The following is a 22,425-nucleotide window of genomic DNA, read 5'->3' as shown; positions in this document are numbered from 1 at the left end:
AAAGGTTTCCTTATGGCACATCTCCCATGGAGATCAAATTTGTGCATCCTCTTTCTAATGGTAGACTCGTGCACTTTGACATCAACAGTAGCAAGAGCTACCTGTAGGTCCCGTGATGACATTCTGAGGTTCTTTGAGACTTCTTTCAGCATCTTGCGGTCTGCTCTCGGGCTGAACTTGCTGGGGCGGCCTGGCCTGAACAAGTTGGCAGTAGTTTGGAATCTTCTCCACTTGTAGATGATCTTCCAGATAGTCGAATGATTGTTTTGAAATTGTTTGGAGATCTTTTTAAATCCCTTTCCAGACTCGTAGGCATCTATAACCTTCTTTCTGAAGGCCTCAGAGAGCTCTTTTGATATAGGCATGGTGACGCTGCACACTTCAACCTCAAAGAGCAAACCAAACTAAATGTCTGAGGTTTAAATAAGACAGGTTCGTCCAAGATCCTCTCTAACAATGTTCTAATCATTTGCACCTGATCTGGTGCACCTGATTCTAATTTTAGGTATTTGAAGTAGTGATAAATGTCGGGGTGTACTTACTTTTTCAACATGTGAAATTTGCATTTATGTTTATTTAAATTATACAATGGACTACAAAATGTAAATGTTTCATGATATTTGTTATATTATATCACCTTTATCTCTCAATATTGTTGAAAGGAAGATCAAATAGCTGTATGTTGAAATATGTTGAAAAAGCCAAAACTTTACATGGGGTGTACTTACTTTTTCACGTGACTATATATATATATATATATATATATATATATATATATATATATATATATATATATAGTTATGAATTAGGGGTAGAGGAATATCTAGATCGAGGTAGATCTGCATAGGTAGGAACTCGACTGTTGTGATCGGGAATCTACCTGTGATAAGTTCTATGTTTAGCTGTTTGATGTGTCTCATGCCCCATTCTGTGATGTGTCTAATGCCCCCACCATTCCTCCCCTATTACTCTCTTAAATTGTTTCCTTTTGTAATTGGTTGATGCGTTTCTTTTATAAATCGTTCTGCAGCTTCGCAAACCATCGAATACATGAAATAAAATAATCACTTTTGTCTATCTTTTTATGCTTTGGCACCATTATTAATGGTGCTCAAGAAACAACAAAAAGGCTCAAGGAGTGAGATGACCGTCACAACTCAGCTCAATAAACCTGATTGGTTGAAATTAAGCCCCGCGATAACTAAATCGCTCCATAAAAAGACTGCCCGCGATTGGTCAAAACTGCAATGTTCAAACCTACGACATTTAAGGGTTTACTGTGTGTGATTTAAATTTTGGATCACGCTGTCGTGAAACAATTTGTGTACATAAACCAAGTCATGTTCACTCATTGAATACTTGAGTAAAATTTAATAACACTGGGAAAAATACTCATTCTGTTACAACAGAAATACATGGTATAACCAACTCACACAGCACAAGGGCCCCGGGTCGACACGAGTATTCTTCTTCATTCAGTTGCATTTACTTCATTTTATAGTAATTGAGAACAATAGGAGAAGATTTGATTGGGTCCTCACAGCGGGAGGGGGTAAGAGGGAGGAGATCGGGGGACGAGGGATTCTGATGAGGGATTAGGGAGGGGTAGATCAGGGTTCGAGGAATTACTGATAAGGAAGTAGAGATTGAGAGGGGATCGATCTGCGGATGAGGGATCCCTGATTAAACCGTTATCTTCTTAGTGGGTCACTTGAACCAGAAGATAATTGTCTTTGTACAACCAAGCTTTCACAAACCTTATCCCCAATTAGTATTTACACAGAACTGCAAATGAATGTATATCTTTCCATCACAAAGGCACTCTTGAGTCAACCGGAGTCTGAGTTATACTCTTAAATTCCTTTAAATGTAATATATATATACGTATATATATATTATATATACACACATCCTTAATAATATAATTAATCGTTTTCCTACAAGATTCTTATAAACTATAGCGTAGTATTGTTAAGATTCAAGAAAGAACTGAAATACATCGGAGTTTGTTGTCTTTATAATGCGTTTTATCAATTAAGAGGACAAGGGACAGGTTTCAATTGGAATACCTGCGATAACTTGCTTACCTAGAAGTTTTTATACTTCTACAACGCCATCATGAGCCAAGTGCTTATATGGGAATACTAAACAGGAAAGCTTGATTTCGCAAAAGCAAAATTAAAGTAAAACCACAAAAATATGTTTAGTCATAGATCATCTCACCATTGAGACGGAACAAAGACCAGTTCAAAGCAAGCTCTGTCCAATTTGGATGCAGCCGGAAGGAGAAGGGTGCTCCGTGAGGATGAAGATCATCATCCGTTGCGCTGACTATCACTCCAGTAGCTTCACCGTTTTGCTCAACACATAGTGTAGATGTGTGTGCCACGAGCCGCGGTGCAAAGTCATTCTCTTCTTGCAGTTCAATCTGCAATGTACCAGTTGCTGAAAGCGGTGGACTACCTGAAACATATTTGTTGATGTTAATCACTGTTAGATCAACAAGTTTTTGCATTCAACGTCTGACAACAATACACCATAATTATTCTTGCGATTCAGAAGCAACATGATATCTCAGTCAGTATAGTGTGCTTGCATTGGAGTTGTTTGGTTCACTGGTATGATCTTCTGCAAGGTGAAAGTTGAACAAAATTGCTCATCTGACAGACACTACATGGCCAAAAGTATGCGGACACCCCTTCTAATTAGTGGATTCGGCTGTATCAGCCACACCTATTGCTGACAGGTATATATAATCAAGGACACAGCCATGCAATCTCTATCGACAAACATTGGCAGTCAAATGGGCCGAACTGAAGAGCTCAGTGACTTTCAACGTGGCACAATCATAGGATGCCATCTTTCCAACAAGTCAAATTTTTTCCCTGCCAGAGCTGCCCTGGTCAACTGTAAGTACTGTTATTGTGAAGTGGAAACGTCTAGGAGCAACAACAGCTCAGCCGCGAAGTAGTAGACCATACAAGCTCACAGAACGGGACCACCAAGTGCTGAATCACGTAGCGCGTAAAAATCGTCTGTCCTCGGTTGCCACACTCACTACCGAGTTCCAAATTGCCTCTGGAAGCAACGTCAGCACAACAACTGTTCATCGGGAGCTTCATGAAATGAGTTTCCCTGGTCGAGCAGCCGCACACAAGCCTAAGATCACGATGCGCAATTCCAAGTGTTGGCTGGAGTGGTGTCAAGCTCGACGTCATTGGACTCTGGAGCAGTGGAAATGCATTCTCTGGAGTGAAGAATCAAGCTTCACCATCTGGCAGTCCCACGGACGAATCTGGGTTTGGCGGATGCCAGGAGAACGCTACCTGCCCGAATGCATAGTGTCAACTGTAAAGTTTGGTGGAGGAAGAATTATGGTCTGGGGCTGTTTTTCATGGTTCAGGCTAGGCTGCTTAGTTCCAGTGAAGGGACATCTTAATGCTACAGCATACAATGACATTCTAGATGATTGTGTGCTTCCAACTTTGTGGCAACAGTTTTGGGAAGGCCCTTTCCTGTTTCAGCATGACAATCCCCCGTGTACAAAGCAAAGTCCATACAGAAATGGTTTGTGGAGATCGGCGTGGAAAAACTTGACTGGCCTGCACAGAGCCCTGACCTCAACCCCATCGAACACCTTTGGGATGAATTGGAATGCCGACTGCGAGCCAGGCCAAATCGCCCAACATCAGTGCCCGACATCACAAATTCTCGTGGCTGAAAGGGAGCAAATCCACATAGCAATGTTCCAACATCTAGTGGAAAGCCTTCCGAGAAAAGTGGAGGCTGTTACAGCAGCAAAGGGGGGACCAACTCCATATTAATTCCCATGATTTTGGAATGAGATGTTCAATGTTCGGGTGTCCACATACTTTTGGCCATGTAATGTACCAGCAAGGGTTGTAGTAGTGCTCCATCAAAATTATGTCACGTGAGAACCTCATTAGGAAACAAGCACTCAAACTTGGGAATGCAGGGATTTAAGTGACCTACAATTGAGAAGCTAAATACTTTCTTTCTCTGAACCAAATTTCTCAATATTACTTGACATATACATACGGAACAAAACTGGCATGTGTAATGTTGGAGACAAACCACAAGAACAGAGCTTGGAGTTTGCCCAGAGCAATGGTACACAAAGGTTTACTCTTTCCAAGGGGTACCATATGAGATCAGTAAGGACCACAAACAAGTACTTCTAGAAAGAACTAGCAGAACAACCTTTTTCCAAAAGAATGGAGTGCTTTATGATTCCAAAACCAAAACTGTGAAACACAATGGCAAAAGTTTGTAATTGGATCGTAATACCTGGGGAATCAACCCAGACGCCCACCACTAAATAATTCTGCCTGCCCAAAAAGTATGCTACGTTGTGGAGTAGACTTCATTGTGATGAGGAAATAATCTGAAGCAGACAGGCATACATCATTTGAAGAGGAAAGATATGACATCTGTCATGTGAGAAGGCTTTTGAGCTGGTATCATGACAATAAAGACCCCTCTGAGTGGTTAAATGGGATATGGATGTTGGTATATTTTGATGTGGATATTGTGTGAAAGTTAAGAAACCAGGTTAAAGATGTTGTCTAAGAAAGTATAAATGTAAGAATTAAGTGTTTAGTTCAGTTTAAAGGCGATGTGTCACAGTTTTATATACTGTACACAGTATATATTGTCGCGTGACTCCCCTTGGTTAATACCGGGGAAATCACGGATTGCCAATAGCGAGCTTTTAAACTCCGAAGGCGATGCCCAAATGCGGATTTCACTATATATGCGTGGGAGGCAGAAAGAAGAAGAGGAGGCTGAAGCTCTTACCTGAGCGATCCCGCCGGGCAGTCTCAAACCTGCAGAAAATAAACTCAAACAAAAACCGGGTTTATAAATGTACAGAAAATAATGAAAGGATTTATTAAAAGAAATGCTGATAAAAAATCGCGACGGTAAAACTAACTTCCTAAAGTGTCTTTCACACCAGACTTAAACACAGATGAGGGATAAAATAACGTTGGAAAATAATGGTATGATTTATCGTGCACTTAGCTCTGATCAGCTCGTGAGGGTCTCGCCAGGGTCTGTGAATGGGTCCGGCATGCGTGCGCGCATGCGAACGTGTGCGTTGGAGGGAACTAGGCCTCGTTCACACTGCAGCGCTCGCACCAGGTCTCATCACGCCGCAGCGGGCAAGTCACGCGTCGTTTCCTCCTGCAAAACTCTGCACGTCCCCTGGTGGCGTCTCTGAACATGGCCGGTCCAAGCACAAATGCACGAAGGAGAAGAACACGGGAATCAGAGGACAATGGAGCAAGAGAGAGGAAGACAACAGCGAAGGCAAGGAGCAGAGAGAAAATGTCGGTCCTTCAGTGCTTTTAACGTCGGCTCGTCACGTCATCAGCGCTTCTCCACCAATCAGCACGCCACTTCTTGCTTGCCTCTGACGTCCTCAGTGGTCTTCGCCAATCGGTCCTCTGCTTCCTTCTCGGCCTTCCTTCCACCAATCAGCGGGTCGCTTCTTACTCCACCCTGGACAATCACGAGTCCTTCCTTAACCTGGCCTTCCCATTGGTCGACTCCCACCCAATAGCGAGTCGCTTCTTGCTCCGCCCCGGCCAATCACGAGTCTCCAGGGCGTGTCTTCGGCCTGCTTGAGCTATGTGAGGCGATGTAGATGGTGTTGTCCATAGGCAGTGTTCAGAACTGGCCTCCGGTTTGTTTTATGGTTATTATTTAGTGCAATAAATTGGCCTTTCTCACGAGTGTCTTTTGCGGTGCCACAAAGGACAAAGGATAAATCACATAGAGCAAGACTTACAAGGGATCATTTACTCTTATGCCCTAAGCTAGTTAACATGCCCCGCCCCCTTGTGACGGGGACGAAGATACACCTTACTCTGACATTTGGCTAAACAGAGATTATTACAGGTGATGGTTCTTACCCGAAATCCGGAGCACCTACCTATGCGAATCTACCTGACTCTAGATATCACTACCCACACAAACATAACAATATACTTCTTCTTAGTTCGTATACAGAACAAGGCTGTGGGGTAGCATCATTGGCTCAGGTTGTGGCTCTGCCACCGATAGTGCCCTCTGTTGGTTAGGGCAGGAATTTTTAATTTGTTCATGGTGCCAGCGAAAGCTCGCCTACTCTCCACAAAAGACACCGTGAGGTCTTTAACGTAATGCTGGCAAATGAGATGGATGGCACACACATTGATGATACACCCTGCCTGTGAAACTTTAAAACGTTATTTTAAATACCAGGTTGTTCGACAATAAATTATGTCAAAGTATTTGAAATATTCCTGCAAAATGCCTGGGATACCTGCCAGTACCAACCAGTTCGTTTTGTCAGAAATATCACGTAATTGTGTTAATCACCCAAGAATCCCTTCAGGGTATGTCCTGCCTTAGGCTGCATTCTACTAGCATTTTCATGTGCCTGGGACCACTGTCGCCCCATTCTAACTTATTTGCCTTTCAATGTTATCAACTTCAAAATCCTCAAAGAACCTTGACAAGTCGAGGCTGGCAATGCTCGAATTCTCACTGAGTGATTTCATGCATTCTGCAGCATTTATCTTCATTCACAAAAATCGGCTCTTTTCATCCTATTAACTTGATAGATTAAACAGCAATTGCATGTGCATCACTGAATTGGGAAGGCAACTATTTATGAGGTCAAAGGTCAACTTCAGGTCAAACTTCTAAAATCAGAAATATTCATCTGAATAATTAGCACTTTTCATCCTATTTACTTGAAAAATGAAACAACAATTGAAAAATGCATCATTTTTTTATATATATATTTTTTGTATACAGAGTCGAGGCTCGTGAAAGAGCTAACTTTTATCAAACAAACCAGCAAGCAAACAAAGTATATAAAAAGGGGAGCGGTCGACAAGATGGGGAGAGAAAGGGAGGAAGCACACAAACACAACATTTGAGAGCAGGGACATCGGGAGATGTGTGGGAGGGAGAGGGCCTGGGGGGAGGCAGGATAGGTATAAAACGCAAGGACACCAAGGACTTCCAGGAAAGAAGACAAAAGTCACCTCAAAAAAGTGGATTTGGGGTGAAATTAGCAGGGGTAGAAAAGATCAAGGTTTTGGATTGGGGAAGATAAGAGATGGTGGTGAACAGCCATTTTAAAGACCTGGAGGGGGGAGTGGGATTGAAGAGAGTGAGGGAGTTTGTTCCAGAGGTGGGAGAAAAGAGGAATGAAGGAGTGAAGGTGAGCAGAGAGTCTTGATTTTGGCAGTTTAACCATAAGAGGGTTGCAAGCAGATCTTGTGCGACCTGCAGGAATATTTGGGGGACAGAGCCCAGAGAGAGCTGGGGGAGCAAGGCCGGAGAGGAGTCGGTAGAAGACGGAAAGACCACCAACCTGCCTGCGGTGAGTAAGTGAAAGGCCCTCGGAGATAGCGTCATCACGGGAGATTCCAATGATTCTGAACGCTTTGGTTTCAACAGCGTGAAGACGAGCTAGGTGTGAGGCAGGAGCACCAGCCCAGAGGGGAGAGCAGTATTCCATTGAGCTGCGGATGAAAGCCTTGTATGTGGTGAGGAGCTCAGGTGAGCCAAGGAAGGACTTCGCACGACGGAGGATGCCCAGTCGGCGACTGGCTTTGGAGGCCAGCTTGGAAATGTGGTTTTCCCAGGAAAGATCATGGCAGATATTGAGACCCAAAAGCTTGAGTGACAGAACTTCTTGGAGAGGATTATTCAGAAAGTAGATGGGAGGGTTGTCCAGTCGGTCTTTTCGGAGAGACATCGTAAGAGTGTGAGATTTGTCAGGATTGAAAGACATGTTCCACTTGTTTGCCCAGTCTGTGATTTTGTCCAGGTCTGCAGAGAGTGAGGAGGCTGCAGACTGCCGATCTGAGGGATGAGGAATGGAGCAGCAGAGAGTGGTCATCAGCAAAGAGATAGAGAGGATTTTCAAGAGAGTCAGAGAGATCATTGATGAAGACCAGAAAAAGCACAGGGCCCAGAACACTGCCTTGGGGAACTCCAGCCTGAACAGGAAGAGGAGATGAGAGAAACCCATTCAGGGCCACACGTTGACTACGACGAGAGAGGAAGTCCGCCAGCCATGCATGGAGATTTCCATGGATACCAAAGGAGGAGGGTTTGGTGAGCAGAGCGGGGTGCCAGACCGTATCGAAGGCACGTGATATGTCGAGGGAGACAGCTCTAATTTCCTGTTTGGCATTGAGGACCTCCATCCATTGTTGAGACAGCAGAAGCAGCATGTCCAGAGTAGAGTGACCTGGTCTGAAACTAAATTGATGATCAGAGATCAAGCCATTGGAGAAGAGGAAAGATTTCATATCCGAAGCAATGATGGATTCCATGACTTTGCTGATAATTGGGAGAAGGATGATTGGTCTGTAGTTGCTCGGATCTGTTTTTGCACCTTTTTTGTGCAAAGCGGTAATGTTCGCTGATTTCCAAGCAGATGGCAGTTGACCTTGAGCAAAAGAGAGGGTGAAGAGAACAGAGAGAGGGAGTGAAAGAGCGGAAGAACAGGATTTTAGGACCCATGGGCTGATGCCGTCAGGTCCAGTTGCAGAATCAAAGTCGAGGTTTGACAGAAACTTTTCCACCTTGTCAGGAGGAAAGGACACGGAGTCCAGGAGCAGCTGGGTACGACTGGGTATGGTGGATACAGAGAGGGATGGGTTTGGGACACAAGATTTAGAGGCAAACACAGAGTTGAGGCATTCAGCTTTTTCATGTGCGGAGTCAGCTGTGTAGCCGTTTGAGGTAAGGGAGGGGATGGAGGGGGAACAAACACCAGAAACAGATTTGACCAGACGCCACCAGGATTTGGAAGAGGGAGACAGATAAGAGAGTTCGGTCTTGAGAATGGAGAGATATTGTTTCCTGGCTCTCCTGAGGGTGGACACACACTTGTTTCGGGCTTTGTGAAAGGAAATGAGATTTCCTTCCGTTGGATTTGCTTTCCAGGAGACGAAAGCAAGTTGTTTCTGGGCAACAGCCTCACCACAAGATTCCGTGTACCATGGATGGGAGGAAGGGTATGACAACTGAAGACGAGATGGGATAAATCTGTGCATGAGAGAGAGCAATTTACTTTGGAAGAATTCCCAGGATGAGTTGATGTCAGAGGTGGTAGAGATGGGAGACCAGTCCAGATGATTGATGGCTGCTTGAAGACCATGCCAGTTGGCCTGAGTGAAATGCCAGACTCGTTGACGCTGAGCAGGCTCCCTGAGAATGGTCAGAGAGATGTCCACTTTAACAAGCACATGATCAGATGAGCCGATTGGAGCAGAAGAAGAGCAGCAGACATTTTCAGGGAAGTTAGTCATAACCAAGTCCAGAAGAGAAGATGCTCCGTTGACTGAGATCCGGGTCGGGAAATTGACAGATTGTGTCAGTCCCAGTGAGTCGCAGAAGTCCTTTGCTGAGGAGCCATGGCTGGTGAGAGAGGTACCCACACCCAGCCAACTGGCATGGTGACAATTGAAATCACCTCATATGAGGAAGAGAGAGTTAGGATGAGTCGAAAGAAGTTGGTCCATATTATCAGACAGCGAGATGTAGATGGAGTCATCACTGTTTGGTGGACGGTACAACACACATATGAACAAGAGGTGGGAGCGAAGGGGAAGCCGTAGCCAGAGGTACTCCTGGGGGTGAGGTGGAGAGAGTGCAGTGCAGGGCGAGTGAGGAAGAGAGTTTTTGATAAACATAGCAACCCCACCTCCAGGACGAGGCTCAGGTCTATCATACCGGAGGAGGGAGTAACCCGGGAGAGATACTAAGGAATCAGAGACATCATGAAGGAGGAAAGTTTCTGTTAAGCAGATCACGTCTGGTTTGACAGAAGCAACCTGTATGGAGAGATCAGTTGAGTTTGAACGAAGGCCCCGGATGTTTGAGGTCCATACCGTTAATGAAGAGGAAGGGGGAGCATCGGATACAGAACAGGGGGGAGGAGGGGTAGGGTAAGATGTGGAAGAGGTGAAAGAGGTAGGGAGAGCTGTTGAAGGTGTGTCAGAGATTTCAGAATAGCTTGGAGAAAGGGAAGGATGGGGCGGACAAAAGGTTTGATGGTGATTGGGTGAGGCACAATGAGGTGTTATTTGAGGAGGGGGAAGAGCGAGGCAGAAGGTTGGGGGAGATGGAGGTGAGAGTTGGAAAGGGGAAGAAGCGGGGAGGACGCTTTGAGGAGGGGGAGTGAGAGGGGGGAAATTGAGAGGAAATGAGGGTGGGGAGTGTCGTGAAAATCAAGCACAGACACGACTTGTCCCTTGGGTAGGTTTAATATCATTTAGATCTGTAGTAACATCCTGTAAAATACATTCATGTAACAGACATTAGAATCGGAGTATTACATGGGCAATGTCCGATATCAATAGGTAAAACAAAACAAGCGCAGCATATAGGGGCGTACATACCATTCAAACTACAGGACTATGTCACAGTAAGTGCCGCTGGAGTGTCCTTGCGCCGCGGTTGTCCCGGGTCTTATAGACGCCCCTTTTAGTGGGATAAGCGAGCACTCCCTGGGTTCACCTTCGGTATAATTTCACCACATTCTCCCCGCCGTTATAACTATACTGCCGCTCGGCAGGTTGCAAGCAAGCGTCAGCAATAATCGAATGGGTCACGTCAATCCACGTCAGTCGGTCCACCCGTAGCGGTCGGGGCGGCGAACTACCCTGCCAGTTCGTGTTCGGAAACTACCGGGTACAGCGTCCCCAAGCCCGGAGTCCCCCGCGTCGGAATAGCTGCCGGAGGTGGGTGTCGGAGGGGGCGCCCCAGCGCCTTCTGGCAAGGGAGTGGGTGACGACGGAAGTGACGGTAGTAGTTCCATAGAGGAAGCTTCGGTAGAGTCCATAGACTCGTAGATGGGTTCAACATATGTTTTAAAAGGCAATGCCTTCCTTAGTACACCTGAACTCCTATCCATCTGAAATGCTTTAATCCACAGCTTGATGGAGTACTACTCTCCCGTCTGAGCTAGCGCCTCTACCTCACATCTTGCTCAGCTTGATACAGTGGAAACCAAGACACAGTGGATCATTCGATTCTCTCATGATGAAGCTGAGTCTATGGACCTATCACTTTGCAATCACCGACAGGTAGGTGGTCTCTGTCTTTTTCTGCCTCCTATGTGGTCTTGCACCCTCTGCCCCCTCCATGCCTTGTACCCTCCCCACCCCCAGCTTTCTACATGGCACACGCAGTCCACCAGCATTCCCCTTCTAGCGAAACTCCACAAATCCAGAATCACTGCTTACCTCCATTCATTTGTTCCTCTATTTTTCCCGCATGAAGAACAAACTTCCACATCCTCTTCAATCTCATTCTTCCCTCCAAGTCTTCAAGACAGTTGTTCACCACCATCTGTCATCATCCCCCATCCAAAACCAATTTTTGCTTGTGTATCCATATTATCCCCCCTGTCGATTTTCCCCTATCCCTCATCATTTTCACATCCCTTGTTATCCGTCTCCATCTATTTTGTCCCTCGGCTCTGCTGTTGGCATTTCTCCCTCTCTTTGTGCTGTTCCTTTTGTTCTGTCACATCTTGACCGTTTTGTGTTCTAGCTCTTCTATAAACCTTGACTCTGTATTTATAAAAGGCAAGATACAGCATATAAAAATATACTCATTATGAAAAATTATCATAAAAAATTAACAATGTAATCGACAGTAATAACGTTGAACCACAATAAAATGCACTTTGAGAGAACAAAGCCACCAATTTAATCCCGAACCCACAATCAAACTGCCATTTAAATGCTTGAAACATTTCGTTTGTCATGTTTGGTGAACTACTACAGGTAGTGAGGATTTCACCGACTCCGGCCTTTACAGCAAAGCCAAAATGAAAGAGCGCACAGCACAGTACATGGCGTATGGAGGAGCAGAACAATCGGTTCAACCAACCAACAACACAAAGCAACAGGTGAATGGTGTGGGGTCACTGTATACAAAAAACCCACAATCACAGAATGGTGAGCAGCATCAAGCACAAATACAACAGGAAGAACAATCAAACAGTATCAGGTATTCTAATCTGGAGAATGATCCAACCATAAGGGATGTCAACCTCATTGATTACAGCACTTGGAGAGCACTGGGACCAGTAGAATTATAAATTTGAGTTAGGTGGGGGCATGATGCCCCAAAATGTGCATCTTACCTCACACCTTGCCCCACCTCAACTTACTGGCAATGGGCACTGCTATACCCAATGGAAATTGGAGCACAATCAATGTCGGAAGCGTCTTCACCGCTGCATCTGTTTTGTATTCAACCGAACATTGTTAGAGCCCCCAATGAAAGCAGCATAAAGGAATTTTTCTGCACTAATGCCAAGACTCATTATACATCTTTAACCAAGCGAAGGATTATAACAAACTAGCTAAACACCCACGTAACATATGCGATCGAGTGTTTTTTAACACGATTATTCAAATATTCCCTGGAAACACAATTAACAATCCCGTTCTTTTCAGAGACAACTCTAAATGACTACAATGATTGAACTCTTGAGAGACCTACATACAGTTGCCACGACTGAATGAAGGTTTCAGAAGGTATGATCAAATTCTGTCAAAGGTCTGTACCTGTGACTTGTTGATGGTCATGGAAAAGGCCAAATGTAGAGGAAACTGTCTTCCATTGAATTTGAAAGGCATATTTGTATCAATGGGTGGTATAGTGGGCGGTGTATTGGGCGGTTTAGCAGGAAGTGCAGATGGCAGTGTAGCATTATCATTTTAAGTGAAAGAACTTTGACATAAAACTAGAACAATGCGATGTGTCGCCAATATACCTCCACATAGTCCCACAATGGGTAGATGCCCTCGTTCACTGTCCAATAAATAAACAAGTTTGATTTAAATCCCTTGAGCTGTTCCCAAGTATCACATTTTTACCAGACATGGCAGGTTTCACATCGATCGGTGAAGCAGTTTCCGAGAAGGGATTTTTTTAAATATCGGCTTTCAAACTAATATGGCTGCCATACCACATGAAATATGACCTTAAAATGTACAATCTGCATATGTATGGGTAGGGGATCATGTTTGTGAAGTTTCATGTTTATTGGATAAGGTTCGTTTTTCTATGCAAGATGGCTGCTAAACCACGTAATCTACGACATCACAATTATCATTTTCAAACTACAGTCACGTGAAAAAGTAAGTACACCCCATGTAAAGTTTTGACTTTTTCAACATATTTCAACATACAGCTATTTGATCTTCATTTCAACAATATTGATAGATAAAGGTGATATAATATAACAAATATCATGAAACATTTACATTTTGTAGTCCATTGTATAATTTAAATAAACATAAATGCAAATTTCTCATGTGGAAAAAGTAAGTACACCCCCACATTTATCACTATTTCAAATACCTAAAATTAGAATCAGGTGCACCAGCTCAGGTGCAAATGAATCGAACATCGTTGGAGAGGATCTTGGAGGAACCAGTCTTATTTAAACCTCAGACATTTCGTTTGGTTTGCTCTTTGTTGTTGAAGTGTGTGGCGTCACCATGCCTAGATCAAAAGAGCTCTCTGAGGCCTTAAGAAAGAAGGTTATAGATGCCTACGAGTCTGGGAAGGGATTTAAAAAGATCTCCAAACAATTTGAAATCAATCATTCGACTGTCCGGAAGATCATCTACAAGTGGAGAAGAGTCCAAACAACTGCCAACTTGTTCAGGCCAGGCCGCCCCAGCAAGTTCAGCCCAAGAGCAGACCGCAAGATGCTAAAATAAGTCTCAAAGAACCCCAGAATGTCATCACGGGACCTACAGGTAGCTCTTGCCACTGTTGATGTCAAAGTGCACGAGTCTACCATTAGAAAGAGGCTGCGCAAATTTGATCTACATGGGAGGTGTGCCAGGAGGAAACATTTGCTGTCTCAGAAAGAACATCAGGGCAAGACTAAAATTTGCCAATGAACACCTAGGCAAAGACCAGCACTTATGGAACAATGTGCTCTGGACAGATTAGTCAAAGGTAGAGCTATTTGGCCACAGTACCAGAAGACATGTTTGGCGAAAACCAAAGACAGCATTTGACCACAAGAACCTGATACCAACTGTAAATCATGGTAGTGGAAATACTACGGTTTGGGGCAGCTTTGCTGCATCAGGGCCTGGACAGCTCACCATCATAGAATCCACTATGAATTCTTCATTGTACCAGAGGGTGCTTGAGGATAATGTGAGGCCATCTGTCGGAAAGTTGAAGCTCAACCGAAGGTGGACCTTGCACCATGACAATGATCCTAAACATACCAGTAAATCCACCAAGGAATTGCTGAAAAGAAAGAAATGGAGGGTTCTGGAATGGCCAAGTCAAAGCCCGGATTTAAATCCCATCGAGATGTTGTGGGGGGATTTGAAACGAGCTGTGCATGCAAGAAACCTCTCAAACATCGCACAGCTGAAAGAATTCTGCATGGAGGAGTGGGCAAAAATTTCTCCCAGTCGATGTCAGAGACTGGTAGACAGTTATAAGAAACGCCCACTTGAGGTTGTTTCTGCCAAAGGGGGCAATACCACCTATTAGAGCCAAGGGTGTGCTTACTTTTTCCACATGCGAAATTTGTAATTATTACGAATAAGGTTTAATTAAGCCTGTCAGCATGCTCGGTGTTCGCCTCCCTAAAAAAATAGCATTATGTAATTTTTGAACAGCCCCTTATTGGGGTTAAACAATCCGTGTGTCAGTGCAAGAAATCAGATTGTTCTGATATAACCGAGGGAGAAGCTGTCATGGATGAGAGGTGTCCAGTCAATTGTTTAATAGTGCATTAAATGTGTTTCTCAATCAAGCTGTTCATCTTTTCATAGCGCATTAAATGTGCATTTCCCAATCAAGCTGCTCATCTTTTAATAGTGCATTAAATGTGTTTCTCAATCAAGCTGTTCATCTTTTAATAGCGCATTAAATGCGTTTCTCAATCATGCTGTTCATCTTTTAATAGCGCATTAAATTTGTGTTTCCCAATCGAGCTGTTCATCTTTTAATAGTGCATTAAATGTGCGTTTCCAAATCAAGCTGTTCATCTTTTCATCGTGCATTAAATGTGTGTTTCTCAATCAAGCTGTTCTTCTTTTAATAGCACATTAAATGTGTGTTTCTCAATCAAGCTGTTCATCTTTTAATGGTGCATCAAATATGTTTCTCAATCAAGCTGTTCATCTTTTAATAGTGCATTAAATGTGTGTTTCTCACTCAAGCTGTTCATCTTTTCATCGTGCATTAAATGTGTGTTTCTCAATCAAGCTGTTCATCTTTTAATAGCACATTAAATGTGTGTTTCTCAATCAAGCTGTTCATCTTTTAATGGTGCATCAAATGTGTTTCTTAATCAATATGTTCATATTTTAATGGCGCATTAAATTTGTGTTTCCCAATCGAGATGCTCATCTTTTAATAGCGCATTAAATGTGTGTTTCCCAATCGAGCTATCATATTTTAATATCACATAAAACTTGCGTTTCTCAATCGCGCTGTTCATCTTTCAATGGCGCATTAAATGTGTTTCCCAATCATGCTGTTCATATTTTAATAGCGCATTAAATTTGTGTTTCTCAATCAAGCTGTTCATCTTTTCATAGTGCATTAAATGTGTGTTTCTCAATCGAGCTGATCATTTTTTACTAGCGCATTAAATGTGTGTTTCTCAATCGAGCTGTTCATCTTTTAATATCACATTAAATTTGTGTTTCTCAATCAAGCTGTTCATCTTTTCATAGTGCATTAAATGTGTGTTTCTCAATCGAGCTGATCATTTTTTAATAGCGCATTAAATGTGTGTTTCTCAATCGAGCTGTTCATCTTTTAATATCACATTAAATTTGTGTTTCTCAATCAAGCTGTTCATCTTTTAATAGCACATTAAATGTGTTTCTCAATCAAGCTGTTCATCTTTTAATAGCACATTAAATGTGTGTTTCTCAATCAAGCTGTTCATCTTTTAAAAGCGCATTAAATGTGTGTTTCTCAATCAAGCTGTTCATCTTTTAATAGCGCATTAAATGTGTTTCTCAATCAAACTGTTCATCTTTAGTAGCGCATTAAATGCATTTCCCAATCATGCTGTTATAACAGCGCATTCAATCTGTGTTTCTCAATCAAGCTGTTCATCTTTTAATAGCGCATTAAATGTGTTTCTCAATCAAACTGCTCGACTTTTAATGGCGCATTAAATGTGTGTTTCTCAATCGAGCTGTTCATATTTTAATAGCGCATTAAATTTGTGTTTCCCAATCGAGCTGTTCATATTTTAATAGCACATTAAATGTGTGTTTCTCAATCAAGCTGTTCATCTTTTAATAGTGCATTAAATGTGTGTTTCTCAATCGAGCTGTTCATCTTTTAATATCGCATTAAATTTGTGTTTCTCAATCGAGCTGTCAGCTTTTAATAGCGCATTAAATGCGTTTCCCAATCATGCTGTTATAACAGTGCATTCAATCTGTGTTTCTCAATCAAGCTGTTCATCTTTTAATATCGCATTAAATGTGTTTCTCAATCGAGCTGTCATCTTTTAATAGCGCATTAAATGTATGTTTCTCAATCGAGCTGTTCATCTTTTAGTATTAATTAAATGTGTGTTTCTCATTAATGCTGTTCATATTTCAATAGCGCATTAAATGTGTTTCCCAATTGAGCTGTTCATCTTTTAATATTAAATTAAATGTGCATTTCCCAATCGAGCTGTTCATCTTTTGATAGCGCATTAGATGTGTGTTTCTCATTAATGCTGTTCATCTTTTAATAGCACATTAAATGTGCGTTTCCCAATCGAGCTGTTCATCTTTTAATAGCACATTAAATTTGTATTTCTCAATCGAGCTCAATCGAGCTGTTCATCTTTTAATAGCACATTAAATGTGCGTTTCCCAATCCAGCTGTTCATCTTTTAATAGCCCATTAAATTTGTGTTTCTCAATCGAGCTCAATCGAGCTGTTCATCTTTTAATAGCACATTAGATGTGTATTTCTCATTAATGCTGTTCATATTTTAATAGTGCATTAAATTTGTGTTTCCCTATTGAGCTGTTCATCTTTTAATATCACATTAAATTTGTGTTTCTCAATCGAGCTTTTCATCTTTTAATATCACATTAAATGTGTTTCCCAATCGAGCTTTTCATCTTTTAATAGCGCATTAGATGTGTGTTTCCCAATCGAGCTGTTCATCTTTTAATATCACATTAAATTTGTGTTTCTCAATCGAGCTGTTCATCTTTTAATAGCGCATTAAATGTGTGTTTCCTAATCTGCCGTTACCAGATTTGTAGCAGGTTGTGCCCACAGTGAGGTTATTTTTGTTATTTTATCTGGAACAGATGATACTTATCTCAGTTAATAATGCCTGAGAAGCAGGGGCATCGAGAGGTGGGTTCAGGGGGGGTCTCAGCTTAGGGGCCCGGCGTCCGTTGAGAAGCCCGAGCTTCTCCTCAAAAAAAATTATACAGTACAGTGAAACCCCTCACTGGCTCATCCTCATTTCCTCATCGTTACATTTAAACCCAGAAGCTGATTTTGCTTTCGTGCCGGAAACAAAGCAACATTTACTGCTGTTAATGGTAGAGTTTCAAACTTCACCGAAAACGGTTATTAACCAGAAATGTGCGTTACAAAGAAATAGGTGTGTATCCCCTTTGTCCAAAAATAATTATTAACCATCTTCTCACGTATTTTTTTTGCCATTCTTAGGGAAAAATAATGTTCAACAGTCGAGGGTGCGAATTGACTCGATCGGTTCAAACGTCCCGCTATCTCCTTTATGTTCGATCAAACGGCTAAATAAAAGTGACCATTTGCTTTTTAGCTAAAATATTCAGGTAAATGACACAGATTAATAATTTTGTCCTTGTGTGCATTTTATTATTTACTGTTTTAGGCCGTTTGATCTGGAACATTCCATGACGCTTTGGACAATTGGATCGTACTGAATGTTCCGTACTCTGCAACACGTACGAGGTGCACCAACTTCAACTTGTATAATAGATTTGTTAATACTTTATTTATTTACTTTTCAACACTTGCACTTTGAGCTAAAAAGGTTGCTGTGATTTTGCTTCATTTATGAGCTCGTTGCGGCTCTAATTTTGGATCTTCCATCAATAAAGTTCCTTAAAAACTTATAAAAGAGAAAGGGTGGGGTGGGGCCCTGAGTTTGGTTGACTCGACGCCCCTGCTGACGAGTAACATTGTGATATGGTATTTGACAAAGTTGAGGTGCAGTGTTCACCTTAAAACCTCCCAAAGAAGAAAGGACTGGTTGAAGCCTGGGAGAAGTTTTACAGATGTGATAAACGTAACAATTAGATAATGTTAGCGAACACCTTGAAATTATGAAGGTAAACGAGAGGGTTATTGACCATCAGATGCAAGGATGAAGCTTGGAGAGATCAGACAGCACGGTAGGCGTGTGGGTGTAAGGAGGTGAGAGTGAAAAATGGAAGATGAGGGATGAAAGGTCCGTATTCGAAAGGAGAACAGCAGGTCCTGCAAGAGCTACTGGCAACAGAGACCATTAGAGCAAATGGCTTTAGATTTCACCGACTGAAGATGAGCCAAGTTATTGATGGCAGCTCCAACACACAGTACCATCCTAAATTTACACATACTCATTTACGCTGCATACAAAATAAGAACCGTGCAGTGTAGCAAGTCCAGAACATGCCAATTTTAGAAACTCGTAAATGCCTTGTGTGTACTCACAGGTACATAGAGTTATTGATGTAACATCCTGGGTGATTGTGAAACTAGTAGCCTGGATTTCTATCAAAAATGCAATAAAGATATTACACCTTTTTCTATTAAGTGTGCTTAATGTTGGGCAGTTTTTGGCAATATCATATTACCTGTACCGGTCACTATACAGTGAGCGAGTCCAGTCTTGCTTAATGGAACCTGGGAGTACTTATACTTATGTATTTGCCAGCAATTATTTGAAAAGCTCAAAATACTCGAAAATTCATGGCCAGTCTGTACAAGTTGTTCATGTTGGAAATGTTTCAGGCAAAGTGCGAATTCCAGGAGAATGTTCAATAGTATTTCCCTGTGCCCTCCCTTGGCCATAATTCTTCCCCAAATCCCTTATTTCTCAAACTTTTCCTCCATTTTGTCCTTGTTCCCTGCAGTTGCTGTGTTTCCCCTCTCTTTCTGTTGTTATTTTTGTTCTGTTACCACCTGATCCAATCTCTGTTCTACCTCTTCCACAAACTTTAACATTGCATCAAAAAAGCAAAATAAGTAAAAGCAGGGAGCACTGTGATTGGCAAGGACCTGGACCAATCCATTAGGCAGAAACATCCCCAACGGAACTTAACGCGGTGTCACCAGCTAACCACTCTTTAACACCTCTGGGTAAGAGAACTAGCTTGTTCTCAAAACGTCAGGCATTAATAAAGAATTTATTCTTTACCACTCAGTGTGAAACCTTATGCCAATATAATATACAGTGGTGAGAAAAAGCTTGTGAACCCTTTAGAATATTTTGTATTTCTGCATAAATTTGACCGAAAATGTGATCAGATCTTCATCTAAGTCCTAATCTATATTATAGAAGGAGCCGTGTCTGTCTGTCTGTTTGTCGTGTTATAACTTGGGAACGAATTAACGGATTTCAATAGATCCAACTATGGTGGATTCGGGTAATTTCCTGGAGTGTTTGTGATCCCCCCCCCCCCCCCCAAAAAATATTTTTTTACATTTTGTTTATGGGTACATTATTCCCCCATAGATTAGCCATCGCAGCAAAGATTGGTATTTCCGTCAGCGAAGCGACGGGTCTTATACTCTAGTAAAAGATAAAGAGGACCCGATTAAACAAATAGCACACAAAAATCTACTTTCACATTTATTTGTTGAGCAAAATGATCCAACATTCAATTTCTTTGTCAGGAAAAGTATGTGAACCTCTCGGTTAATCAGCTCAAATAAGGGGGTAATTACACTCAGGCATTTTAATCAATGAGTTTCGGTGGCACTGCCCTATATGAAAAACATAAACGTTGTTTGTCACCATCAGCGTCAGGTCTTCACCACACAGGTTTGTGGAAGTGTGTCATGCCCCGATCAAGGGATTTCTGAGGACCTCAGAAAAAGAGTTGTCGATGCTCATCGGTCTGGGAACGGTTACAAAACCATTTATAAAGATGTTGAGCTCCACTAATCTACTGTCAGACAGATAGTGTACAAATTGAGAAAGTTCAACCACCTTGTTAATCTCTCCAGGAGTGGTTGTCCAACGAAAAATCACTCCAAATGCAAGGCGTACAATAATCCAGGAGGTCACGAAGAACCCCAAGGTAGCGTCTAAGGATCTGCAGTCCTCTCTTGCATTGGCTAATGTCAGTCTTCATTAGTTCACCAACAGGAAAACACTGAACAAGAACGGTGTGCATAAGAGGACAGCAAGACGGAAACCATCAAAGATGAACCTTGCCACCCATCTCAAGTTTGCCAAAGACCACAAGGATGAACCAGAAGGCTATTGGAAGGATGTTCTGTGGACATACGAGTCGAAAGTGAAACTTTTTGGTTTAAATGGGAAATGGTATGTTTGGCGAAAACCAAACACTGCATTCCAACATAAGAACCTCATCCCAACCATGAAGCATGATGGTGGGAGTATCATGGTTTGGGGCTGCTTTGCTGCCTCAGGGCCCGGACGGCATGCAATCAATGATGCAACCATGAATTGTGGATTGTACCAGCAAATTCTACAGGAGATGTCAGGGCATCTGTCCATGAGCTGAGGCTTAACAGAAAGTGGGTCATGCAGCAAGACAACGATCCTAAACACACAAGTAAATCTACAACAGAATGGCTGAAGCAGAAGAGATTCTGCATTTTGAAATGACCAAGTCAAAGTCCAGAAATAACCAAATTGAAATGTTGTGGTAGAACCTGAAACGAGCATTTCATGCAAGAAAGCTTACAAATATCTCTGAGTTGAAGCCGTTCTGTAAGGGCCAAAATTCCTCAAAGCCGATGTGCAAAATTGATCAAGAGTTACAGGAAACGTTTGGTTGAAGTTATTGCTGCTCAAGGGGTGCCACCAATTACTGAATGTAAAGGTTCACGTACTTTTTCCGACAAAGAAATTTCATGTTGGATCATTTTGCTCAATAAAAAAATGAAAAAGTACCATTTTTTGTGTACTATTTGTTTAATCACGCTCTCTTTATCTATTATTATGACTTAGATGAAGATCTGATCACATTCGAAAGAGTTCACAAACTATAAAAAATATATATATATATATATATTGTCATGTTTCTGGGGTTAGATGATGGAATACTATAGTACAGATAGGATCGCATAGGTATAGCATGGACCGTGGACGAGTAGGACACATCTCGATGTATTAAGTATGGAAACTGGAGCTTAAGTTGTTCCCTTTTTAAATTAGATTATGCCAGGTAGCTGGGGAGCTTCCCTGGCAGGCTTTGGATGTGGGGTCTGACTATGGGTGTCGTGGTTCGACCCGGGCCCCACGGAAAGTCTGGTGGAGTGTGGCGTCCCTGGTCCATTGGGACGCCACCCGAGCGAGTGTCTCGGGCCGCAGGACAGACCCTGGAGGGGGTTGAGACCTCCGGGGGTCCGATGTGGTCTCTCATGGGCATCTACAATTGTGCATCATGAGGACCACTAGGGGGAGGTGTTGCAGGTCGCGCTTTGGTGGCAGCACCACGGATGACCACTGAGGGTCTAATATGGTGACCACCCAAGCATGTGGCTTGGCAGCTTCTCCCTCTGACCCTGGGACAGCCAGCATGTGGTGACCTGCCAGGCTGTGCTGGTCTATGGACGCGGGTCGATCTGCATGGACAGGGACAGGTATAGGCCACCAGACAACTATTAGCGCATCTGTGGAACATGATGGTGTGAGCATGGTCTTCCACAGATGTTCCGCTGTGATTTGAGGGCTCTCGGCTTGGAAAGAGGGCCCTGGGTTGGATTGGTGGATAAATTGGGAAACTATAATGAGCCGAGCATAAAGGGCCATGCTCGGCTGGCAAGTGTGTGGAGAAGCTACCTTCTTTGGTGAAAATATTGAATTGTGGAAAAATTGGGATGGGTAATTTGAGGGTTAGATGCAAAATTGAGGGGGAATTTTGTGAGGCTGTGGTGGACACAGGGGGCCAGTGACACCATTATTAATCCAAGTGTGTTAGACCAAAGTGTTGGAGGCTGGACAAAATTGATTGGCTATGGGGGTGATAGCCAATATTGGGCCGCGGGATTGTGGGGATGGAGTTGGGCAGTCTTGAGGTCAATGTGGTGGTAAGGGTGGCCGAGGTGTGCGACCAATGTCTTCTGGGATTGAGTTTCGTGGTGGAACACGACTGTCAACTTGACCTTGGGCGAGGTCACATGTGGTTGGGT

At 42.8% G+C, this 22,425-nt stretch overlaps 1 protein-coding gene across 1 annotated transcript in view; it reads right to left on the bottom strand.

Annotated features, from left to right (window-relative positions):
- Positions 1 to 22,425, bottom strand: part of LOC144893724 (cadherin-15-like) — a 180,160-nt gene that overhangs the window by 46,073 nt on the left and 111,662 nt on the right. The window contains exon 10 of the mRNA XM_078785104.1: positions 2,224 to 2,463. Within this exon, the coding sequence (XP_078641230.1) occupies positions 2,224 to 2,463 (240 nt within the window). The remainder of the gene's footprint in view (positions 1 to 2,223; positions 2,464 to 22,425) is intronic.

Source organism: Myxine glutinosa, chromosome 9, assembly GCF_964187855.1.
Source record: "Myxine glutinosa chromosome 9, kmMyxGlut1.1, whole genome shotgun sequence".
NCBI classification, from domain to species: Eukaryota; Metazoa; Chordata; class Myxini; order Myxiniformes; family Myxinidae; genus Myxine; species Myxine glutinosa.
This window is presented reverse-complemented; position numbering and strand designations above follow the sequence as displayed.